Source organism: Acomys russatus, chromosome 15 (assembly GCF_903995435.1).
Source record: "Acomys russatus chromosome 15, mAcoRus1.1, whole genome shotgun sequence".
Classification (NCBI taxonomy): domain Eukaryota; kingdom Metazoa; phylum Chordata; class Mammalia; order Rodentia; family Muridae; genus Acomys; species Acomys russatus.
The window spans coordinates 35,110,124-35,121,465 of NC_067151.1; the positions used below are offsets into that span (position 1 = coordinate 35,110,124).

An 11,342-nucleotide genomic window follows, 5' to 3' on the forward strand; every position below is an offset into this window, starting at 1 on the left:
TGCCCACCTTTCCAGGTAGCCACCTTCTCTCTACCCTGCCCGCCCCCCCGTGTGTGTATTTGGTTTCTTTGTACACATACAGAAGCATAAGTGATAATATATTGTGCACACAGTGTGTCTTTAGTTTTAAAGATGTTCTGTGCTTTGTTCCCTCCCCAGAAAATAGAAAAAGCACCCCCCACCCCAGAGATATGTACTGTTAAGTTAAATAAATTATAGCTACTCCATGAGAAAAACTGTTTTCCTATTGTGTTTTTTTAGAGATATATACCATTCGATTAAATAGCTAGCCGTGCTATGATTTAACCAGTTTTCCATCGCTAGAATCCTTGTTGTTGAAACTGCTTAGTGGCTAGAGAGGTGGCACAGCCATTGAGATCACTGGCCTCTCTTCCAGGAGACCCTTGTTTCATTCCCAGAACCCAAATGGCAGCTCATAATGTCTGTAACTCCTGTCCCTGGGATTTGGCACCTTCTTTGGACCTCCATGGGCACTGCACACACATAGTGCACAGACATACCTTCAGGAAAAAATACCTTTACATATAAAATAAAAGCACACACACACAGAGAATACTGTAATGAGTAGCCTTGTAAATACGGAATTCTGTGAGTGTATACATGAGATATAAATCCTCAGATACAGGGTTGCTAGTTCAAAGAGTGAATAAATAAAGGAGAGGGGAAATTGGGTGGAGAGTCTGAATTAAAAGTTTTTATTATAGTTTTCATTTATATGTTATGCTTAAAATAATAAAAAAAAATTTATGTCTTCTGGTTTGTGTGTGTGTATGTTTTGTTCTTTGCTTTGTTTGGGGGAAATGTCTCACTGTGTAGACCAGTCTGGTCTTTTAAAATATTTTGTGAGCTCTTAGTATGAATTCTTCTGTTTTTCTATTGGGTTCAGAGTATTTTGGATATCTAAACGTACTTTATACATAGACCTTTTTTTTTTCTTTTCTATATATTTCAAACAGCATTAGACCATTCTCATTCTTAGAGATATTTTTGTTTGTTTAATTTTTGGTTTTGAGACGGGGTTTCTCTATATAGCCCTGGCTGTCCTAGAACTTACTCTATAGACCAGTCTGTCCTTGGACTCAGAGAGAGCTGCCTGTGCTTCTGCCTCCCAAGTTCTAGGATTAAAGGTGTGTGTGTGTTTGTTTGTTTTTTCCCTCGAGACAGGGTCTCTCTGTGTAGCCTTGGCTGTCCTGGACTCGCTTTGTAGACCAGGCTGGCCTCAAACTCACAGGCATCCATCTGCCTCTGCCTCCCAAGTGCTGGTATTAAAGGCATGAGGTTTTGTTTGTTTTTTTTTTTTAAACCCCTTAATGTAAATTACATGGTTGACTTTAGACAAAGCAGGGCTAAGTTAGGAAAGGAACATTGAATTGATTGCATATACCTTGAATTAATTTTCTTACTTGTGAATATACCTTTTAATTTTTTAGTGCAAGAAATTTCACATAAACACAGACACATATATAAATAGAGGACTTATAAACTCATCAGTGTCTCCATGGATAATCTTCTGTCACTTAATATCTAAACTAGGACCCTGACATACAATCCACTTGTGTCCTTTTTAAAATTTGTTCTCCTGGCCAGGGATTTGACTTAAAATTAGCTGATGAATTTTCTAAAAAATATTGAGGGATTGGCGAACAGTTTTCATAGAAAATGCTAACAGCCAATATCAATTTTTGCCTAAATATTTATCTTAGTTTTCCATTGTTCCCTGTGAAGTTACACCTTTGTAACTCTGGTTACTTAAGAAAATAATAACATGTAAATTTTCTAATAGCCTTTGTGTCTGTTGCTCAAGATACATAATAGCTATAAAAATCGCTTACTGTGATCCAGGCATGGAAACACGTGCTTGTAATCCCAGTATTTATAGGACTGAGGGAAGAAGATCATAAGTTTGAAGTAAGTTTGGGATGTATAGTGAGACCTTGTCAAACCCCCTACCCCATTACTTATTTTAAGTTACTACTAATGAAAATCTCCATTGCGCATTTTTCTGGGAAATTTTTAATTATTAAATTAAGCACATTATTTGCTTTTATTAGCAGAATTTTTGGTCCATTAACAGAGCAAAATAAATAAAATTTTGAGTGTTTTTTAACTTAATTTACCTTTGTGTGTATGTGTCTGTGTGTCTGTCTGTCTCATTTTCCTAGGGATAGAACCAGGGAATTCACATAGGCTAGACAAGCACTGTAATCACATAGCCATAATCTTTTCTTCTTAACCTGACAGATTTAGATTTGCATTTGCCTAAAGATTAATTTTGTGGATTTTATTTCTTTGAACTCCTTTCGGGGGAGAATGAATTGCTCTTAACTGTTAAACTATAAGTATTTTGGGCCCCTGTGAGCTAGAGAAATAGTCTTCCCCAGGGGAGACCACACCAATTAATTACCCATCATCAAATAGCCTTAAAAACATGGATCCAAATAAAACTATATGGACGATGCAGGTTGTACTTAGGAGTATGTATATACGTGCGTGCTTGTATGTAACAACAGTAATTTTTTAAAAAGGCTATGATTAACCTGGGCATGGTGGCTCATGCCTTTTATTCCAGCACTCAGGAGGCAGAGGCAGGTGGAAGACAGCCAGGGCTACACAAAGAAACCCTGTCTTGAAAAGCAACAGCAACAACAATAAAAGTAAAATGATAAAAATGAGGCCATGAATTTGAAAGAGAGCAAGAAGAGATGGGGAAAGGGGGCTTTGGAGAGAGGAAAAGGAAGGAGTAAATGGTGTAATTATAATTTTAAGAAAAAATTTTTAAATTGGTCGATTTAAGCATATTTAACCTTCAGTTTTGCTGAAGTGTATGTTAAGTAGATTTACTCTTCTGCAGTCAGCAACTTATAATTGTATTTTCTCTTTTAAAACATAATTGCATTTCTTAGAAAAATGCTACCTGGATTTGACTTAATGTTTAGTAATAATTGAGAAATGGTAGGAATAAAGTTGGTAAAGGATTTACTGTAAGTGACATATGACTTCTGAGTGGTATAGGACTTATCTCCTGACAGGCAGCCTCCTCTATATAGTTTTCTATTTACAGATACATAGAATTTTAGCATATTGACTCTGACAGACAACAATTTAGTTCTTAGCTAATAGGCAGACTATGCTGGCTGTCCAAAGATCACTGAGCAAATACTTTTTCTGAGAAGTTGCCTCCCTTATTCTGAGAGCGGAACTACTACTGGGAATGTGCTAGATAAGATAGATAGCAGGTTACACACACTGCTAAGTCTTTGGATCCATGTTCAGTTTACAGCTAGCATTTGGTGCTTATTTAAAGCACTCTTTAACACATACAGCTCAGGCTTTATTTAGGTCACTATATATAGGTGCTTTCTTTCAGTCTTTCTCATAGGAAAAAAAAGAGTTGTGCATTTTAATGTTAGGTCTAGGTTTGAATTCTACCATTGTAAGCTAATTGGCCTCAGTTTTCTCATTTGTAGAATAAGGGTGGTGTTGCCTAGGCTTATAAATTATAGGCTTGCCATAAACTCTTCTTCCTCTGCTTTATCCTTATGATTTATATAGAGAAAAGATAGGAGACTGGAAAATAAAACTATGTTACACTTGGAGATGTTCGATTGCACTGTTCTATTCTTTCTATTCTTATTTTAGACAGGTAACTATTCCATCCTTGCCAATCTAGTATATTTATAGGTAAAGCAAAGGTTACTTTCCATGGCATTTAAAAAGTGAAATCAGCCAGGAATAGCGGTGCACGCCTTTAATTCCCAGCACTTGGGAGGCAGAGGCAGGCGGATAGCTGTGAGTTCAAGGCCAGCGTGGTCTACAAAACGGGTCCAGGACAGCCAAGGCTACACAGAGAAACCCTGTCTGGGGGGGGGGGGAGGGCCGTAAAATCAAGTTAGATGAGCTTCTCTTTACTGATTTCACTTGTAAAGTCCAGGTTCTTTCTGCCCTCTTCTTAGTGAAGCTACACATACTTATCACGGCCACTTGATAAAGAACAAAAACAGCTGGGAAGAAAAGCAGCTGGTAGGAGCCAACTTAGATGAAGTAGACCAGCATGAAAAGCCATACTACCTATGCTAGCATGGTTACTTTTAGTGACTTCTGCTTTTTCTGTGACTAGAATTGTAATTAACTTTTTGAACTCTAAATTCAGGGCTAATCATGTAGCTCAGTAGCTCTTATCTTTCAACAGTCCTATATTTTTGCTCATTGCTTCTGTGCCTAGAACTTTTAACTTGTTAATAAATGGTAATCAAGATTTTTTTCCCTAAAAGATTTGTACATAACTAAAAATATTCTTTGGCTTTATTTCGCATTTGTAGTTTATACTAATAGCTTAAGCAGGAAAATTCTGAGCTCTTCATTGTCTCTATATTTCTGATAATAATTATGGCACTTGGATTAAAACGGACTTACTTCAGTTTGAGAGTGTGTATTTTTGCATGCACCACTCTCTAATCTTTGAGAAGCTTAAATTTTTAAATAGATCAGAATATGATATGGTAGATAATACCATAAGTAATAAAAGTAATTTAAAAAGTATAAATCAACATTAGATGAAGAAAATTTGAAGGGAGAGATACTCTGCTTCATTCATCAGTATCATTTTAAAGTAACCTGGATCTCTGGGCTGAGTACCATAGAAAACACTACCTTCTTTGAAACTGCACTTAAGACAACAGTATTAGTATCTTCATTATAAATCTACCTGTTTAAGCAGTAGTTCCCAATACTTAAGTTTCCATCAGAATCACCTGAAGCGATTATTTTTTTTATTAATTTATTCTTGTTACATCTCAATGGTTATGCTGAAGGGATTATTAAAATATATTCACTGTCCTCATTCCAGAAGTGTCTAATTCAGGAGTTCAGGGAAGATTCAGATATATCCATTTCTAGCAAGTTCCCAGGTAGTGTTGATGCATTTGGTTAAAAGGGACTTCACTTTGAAAACTAGTTTGTCTGAATTCAAAGAATTTTAATGGCCTCCTAATATGAGCCATTAGTGTTTGAAATCAGGTTACTGTCATCTCTCATTACTGTCAGAATGCATTTGAACTCTTATGTGTCAAGGCATTGCTTACCTCTCTTAAGGTAATGGAACTTCTTCAAGAATCTCAATCTGGAGAACAACAGTAGTTCTATTAGGATAGTGAAATAATCACTACCTTGCATTGATTGTTCATTGTGCCAGGAGCTATGCCAAATAGTATTTAAGCTCATTTAATCCCCAGAGGAGTAGGACCTAAAATGCTTATTTGAAGTGAAAAAAATGTCTATAAACTAATTTCCCATATTTCACAGTGAGTATATAAAGGAGCAAGAATTTGCTATCGTGCTGTAGTACCTTTTTAAACTAAAGTTAAAGTGTGCATATTGCTGGACCAGAGAAGGGAGAGAATAGTTGACTGTACTCTTAGAATAGCAAAAGGTATGACAGATGAAATGGTCCTGAGCAACTACTAAACTGGGTATTATAATAATAATAATAATAAATATATTGATATATTGCCTCAGTAGAAGTCTTACTGCAGTTGATATGCCAAAGCTTGTTGGTATCCATAGGAGCCCTCCCCTTTCTGAAGTGAAGGGGAGGAGAAGAGGATTGGGGGAAGAGGTGAGAGGGAGTGGTGGAGTTGGGGGGCTGCAATTGAGATGAAAAGTAAGTAAATTTTTTTAGAAGGAAAAAAGAGATGGCTCTGATCACCTTAAAGAACAAGTGAAAGCCATATAAACTGGAACTACAGATATATCCATCTGGAGAAGCAGTTTCTGCAAAGCTGAGAAAACACATATAACAGATTACAAATATCGCATTAAGACTATAATAACATAAAAAGAATAAGAGGCCATCTACAACAAAGGTCAAAGTCATGAAAATTTTCATATGCTAAGTCTTTTTCTTTTTCTTTTTTTGGTTTTTTCAAGACAGGGTTTCTCTGTGTTGCCTTGGCCATCCTGGACTCACTTTGTAGACCAGGCTGGCCTCGAACTCACAGCGATCCGCCTGCCTCTGCCTCCCGAGTGCTGGGATTAAAGGCGTGCGCCACCACGCCCGGCTGCTAAGTCTTTTTCAAAGTAGGATTGATTGCTGTATATGATGGTGTATACCTTTGATAACGCTGGGCAGCCAGAGACAGATAAACCTCTTGAGTTTGGGGCCAGCCTGGTCCACATATTTTAAGGCCAGCTAGGGTTACATAGTAAGACCCCATATAAACCCCACCCTATCCCCCACCCAAAAAAAAAGAGGATTAGGGCTTTGATTGGTTGATGTTGTTGTTTTTGTTTGTTTGTTTAGTCTTTCTCCTGTAACCTTGATTCACTTTGAGCCAGTGGGTCTCAAAACAGGATTAGACCGCAGAATCAGCATTTCTGGGAACTTGTTAGAAGTGCAGTTTAGAGCCCAGCAAATCTGTTTTTGCTAAACCTCTAGATGACTGGTGCATACTAGTTTGAGAGTACTATAATTGGTATTGAATTGTTGAGTAATACCAAAATAGTAGTAATTGTATCTGCAACTGATTTAATTTTTTAGAGGTATAGTGCTCAACAGAATTGAAAGGTTGACACTTAACTGAAAACTTTTCTTCAACATCTTCCTACAGCTTGTGAATCCATTCTTTTTTGCTACAGAGAGGTCAGAATCAGGACAAAAGTTTGTGAGGTCAACATTCAAAGTATAGCATCTCATTATTCCTTAACTGTAGTAATGACTTAGTGTTAGACTACAGGCAATTATACTAGCTTCTTCTCAGGGACCTAGCAACAACTTCATCATTACCTGCCGCTATGGCCTTGTGTGCCAGCTGTGTGCTGCATATAAAAGGACTGCCTCCTCACCCAAGCCCTCTCTTGCTGCTCTCATGCCTGCCTGCCTGACTACATGTCTACTCTGCCTCTTGCCCAGGCTGGCATTCTTCTCCCCTCCCTTAATAAACCGTATTCGTGCAAAATAATTCAGGGGCACACCTTGGCATGGGACTGCCCGAGGTACCCCCTCACTGCTTTATATTTCATAACACTTTGGATTACTGACTCATTTTAATTAACAAGAAAAGGAAGTAATAAAGTCCTTTTGTAGTTTTTAAACTGTTAATGTATAAAACTGGTATTATAGTTAACATTTTAAAGTATTCTGTTTTAAGCCACGTGTATCAAAGGAATAAGATGTGTTCACACCATGAAATAAACAGTGTTTCTTGGTAGAACAGTACAGAAAGTATAAACTAGAATTCTCAAGCAAGTGCTAGCTTAAATGCCTGTCACCATCTTTATTTGTGGTGGTGCTTTTATTTTTATTTTTTAACACTAAAAGCCTTATAGAGTATAAAGTTGGTCAGTAATTTAGTTACATATAATCTTACTTTACTTTACATTTCTCTCTCCAGGAACTGAAAGCCCAGCTTATAGACAGTTTTGATTAGTGGATATCCTTTCAAAATCTTAAGTATACAGAGCGTCAGCAAAAAATTTAACTAATATACTGTGACCAATATTGTTAGTGCTCAAATAGACAGCATTTTCTGTGTGTTGTCTGCAAGTCCATTGAGGCTTAGGCACTACTCCCATTCATTTTGCAGATGGGGAAACTGAGGTCCAGGGACATTAAATAATGAGTGAATGAGTAGCAGAACCTGGCATGATAGCTAGGCCTACTTGGATTGTGATCTAAAAGGTACAACTACGTGGAAAAGAATGTTTCTACGCATCAACCTGGCATAATAGTAATAATCCATACCATTCAAAGTAAAGTAGTCTTCAGATATTTTAAATACCAAATTCTTTTCAGATATAGTCCACTTTGTAAGTATTACTTAATAATGTTTTATTCAAAAGTTACTTTTAAAGACCTTCTAGTGTTGATTCAAAGAAGTATTTGATTTTCTTTTACAAGGCTAGCTTAAAACAAAAAGTTTAAACTAGTTCTGTCCTTCGGAAATCTATAAAAATACAAGAGTGTATAGATTTTTGCTAGTTTCACTGCTTTAATGGATGGAAGAATATAAACCATAGAGAACAATTACTTCATCTCCTATGTCATTATATACATGCTCAGGCAACATTTGAACTTAGGATGTGTACTTTAGTAGCCAGATAACTTTGAATTATTTTCAAGAAAAACACATTCTTAAGTGATTTCTGCCAGCAAGAAACCCATAGCCAAAGTATGCAGGTCTACCAGAATATTGAGTTAAATTTTTAACCAGCTTTTCCAAAATTGTCTTGAATTCTTTTTAGAAGCCCTTCCTACACTTAAAAAACAGATGTTAAAATATAAAATTGATAGAAAAAGGTCATCTGAATTGTAATGTGTTAAGACCAACAAAGAGAAAACTCCTAATTAAAATTGGAAGTAAGTTTTAAAGTGGCAAATGTTTGTCATGGACAAATTATAAATATTGGAACTATAAAGGATTTTTTAGAAGTCAGCCATATACCAAGATCCTCATGTTAAAAAGTTAAACTTTTGAGTATTGAATTGCAAAAATATACTTTATAAGTTATTTAATTTTATCACATTTGGTAGTGGATAAACTACAAATGTTTTTTTACATTATCTTAAGAATTGGAAGGATGGTTTAAGTTTTGAGTATAATTTAATGAAATACTCTGATTTTTTCCAGTGCATCTGGGGGCGGTGTTGTAGCCATTGACAACAAAATAGAACAAGCAATGGTAAGTAGGTTCACAGTTGTCCTTTCATTTCATTGTTGGCCAGACTGACTGTTCAGATCTTCTCAAGTCCAGATAACAGAAACCTAATGTCTTTAAGCCAAAAGTTACATGTTTTGGTATCAAAATTTAGAAGATGCCAGAACATTGAAAGTTTCTAATCCAGACATCCTGAGTAAATAGCCCTTTCTAATCACACCAGACTTTGTTCAATACTGTGGGTCAGGACCGTAAGATAGCAACATTCATAATTCAGTACAGTGTGTTCATCTGAAAAGCATCAGCCTTTTTTTTTTTTTTTTTTTTTAATTTAAAGTGGAGGCTGCATGGTGCTTCAGTCTCCAAAATACTCCTGTGACATTTATTATGAGACAGCTTTCCATTGGAATATTGTCTTTATCTGTTGTCTTTATCCAATATCTTAAAATGCCCATTCTAAACTTTGGGAGGAAAGTGCACTTTCTATACTAGTTGGAAAAGAGACTTTTCCACCCCATCTCCCACTGGCCCTGTCAAGATATAGCAGAAACATTAAAAGCAAAAGGAGAAAAGTGCTTTTTAAAAAATTATGAGCCAAGAACTAAGTAGCTCCTTGTTTCTCATAACTTTTTTGACATTCCTAATTTTGTTCTTCACAGGATCTGGTGAAAAGCCATTTGATGTATGCAGTAAGAGAAGAAGTGGAAGTTCTAAAGGAGCAAATAAAAGAATTAGTGGAAAGAAACTCTTTACTTGAACGAGAAAATGCACTGTTAAAATCTCTTTCAAACAATGATCAGTTGTCCCAACTCCCAGCCCAACAGGCCAATCCTGGTAGCACTTCTCAACAACAAGCAATGATAGCACAGCCTCCTCAGCCAACGCAACCTCCACAGCAGCCGAATGTCTCCTCAGCATAAAGCTTTCTTAAGCCTCGTTAAGGAAAAAACTGAGAGCAATCTTTCCTTGTGTGCCACTGGTGTTCTTTCCACTTTATAGAAAGCAAGTAGCCATGCTTCGGCTGTGTGCTTGGCCTTTTCAGTATTAGACAATCGTTCTCCAGGAGCTTTCCCTCTAAGATGTCATGCAGCACTGTTGATGTCCACTTGTGTGTCATCAGTACACGAGGAGAATAATAGATGGGGTTTACTAAAGCAAGCAGAGTCAGCGCTCTACATGTGCGCATGAGTGGGATCTTTAAAAGTTTTGGTGGCTCTCCCATGTTTCTTACCAACTGTGGATTTACCTTGAGCCTTTCTGTCACATTATAAATAACAGTTCAGCTAAAGAGCCACTTTTCTTTCAATATCAATAACATTTGCCTACGTAAGTTTTCATTTATTTTGTGTTTTATTTATTACAGGGCTGCTATTTTCATAATGTACATGAACAATGTCACAGAACTTTTTAAATTTTTTTGGATAATTATAAGTATCAGTAAAAGAATTGAAAGACAGGATTACATTTAATAAATAAACCGTTTAGGCAATAATTGAACAAAAGAATCCTGGCACATTTCTAACACTAATGGCAATTTACCGTTGGTATTTATTTTCAATAGTAAAGATCCAGCTTGAATGTAAATTTTGTATAGTTGTAAGTATGAAAAACACAGTGCACCTGTACAGGTAGTCACCAGTTATTGTGATATAATAAATAATTGGGCTATTTTCATGAAGAAAACTTTGTTCATTTGTTTCTACTTTCTAATAGAAATTGCCACGATTTCTCTGCTTTTCAACATTTCGTATGACTCTTTTTTTTTTTTTTTTTTTTTTTTTGGGTGGGAATAAAAAAGCTGTGAAATTGTTCAACCTACTTTGTAACCAAAGAAGCAAAGCTGTGTAATGGAGTTTTGTTTTGTTTTATAATGCACATTCTTTATGTATTTTTATTTAGTGTTTTCTTGGTCACAATTTTCTTTGCTGTCTAGCATGATCTGCATGGCCTGTAATCTTTGAACCACTTTCGTACCTCATGTTTTATCCAGCACTCTTATTGTACTGTGTACTAGTCTGTGAACAATGTCAAATAAAAAAGAACGAGCAGGTCGTATGGTGGAGCTGAGCTAGTGTACAATGCACCAGTTGTACAAAAACAAAAATGAAGTGAGCCATCTTTTGTTCATTTAAAATGGTGTTTTGAATTTCATATGCAGAAAACGTTTTGTTACATTGCAGATTTTAATGTATTTAATAAATGCAACATGCAGATTAAGTGCAGTGTATACTGAGTATTTAAATTAAAATGTACATTTCATAACTACAGTTTCAAGAGAAAGCATCATTTTGTGTATACTAACACATTAAGTGTATGTCAGAAATTGATGTAAAAATATATATTTTAACACATTTTCTGAAATTAAACTACAGTTTTGTTCAAATATTTGGCTCTATATGTGTTCAGAATTTGACTAGATTTGTTTTTTCACAGTTTAAAATACTCCTTAAATGAAAACCCATGTTATTAATGACAATGATAGTTCTAAATTTTCAAAGTAAAATAATTTAAAGAACACAAGAATGGTTAGCAATATTTGTACTCAATATTCATATTATGTTAACAATATCAATAAGAAATCCTCGTCTACCAAAACTTTTACTTGAATTCAGAAAGGTGCCTGTAGAAATTAACATGTCCTGTATGGGTAGCCCACTAGCTAATTAAGT

General features: G+C 35.7%; 1 protein-coding gene across 4 annotated transcripts in view; it reads left to right on the plus strand.

Moving 5' to 3' along the window:
• Window positions 1–10,890, plus strand: part of Tsc22d2 (TSC22 domain family member 2) — a 48,227-nt gene extending 37,337 nt beyond the window's left edge. For 2 of the 4 annotated variants that reach the window (XR_007831924.1, XR_007831925.1), the window contains 2 exons: window positions 8,646–8,697; window positions 9,333–9,416. Coding sequence is in view for 2 of the 4 variants with exons in the window: in XM_051157192.1 (XP_051013149.1) it covers window positions 8,646–8,697; window positions 9,333–9,593 (313 nt within the window). In the remaining 2 variants the exon portion in view is untranslated. Of the gene's footprint in view, window positions 1–8,645; window positions 8,698–9,332 lie in introns of all 4 variants that reach the window. The other 2 variants (XM_051157192.1, XM_051157193.1) reach the window with 1 other exon arrangement.
• Window positions 10,891–11,342: the final 452 nt, after the last annotated feature.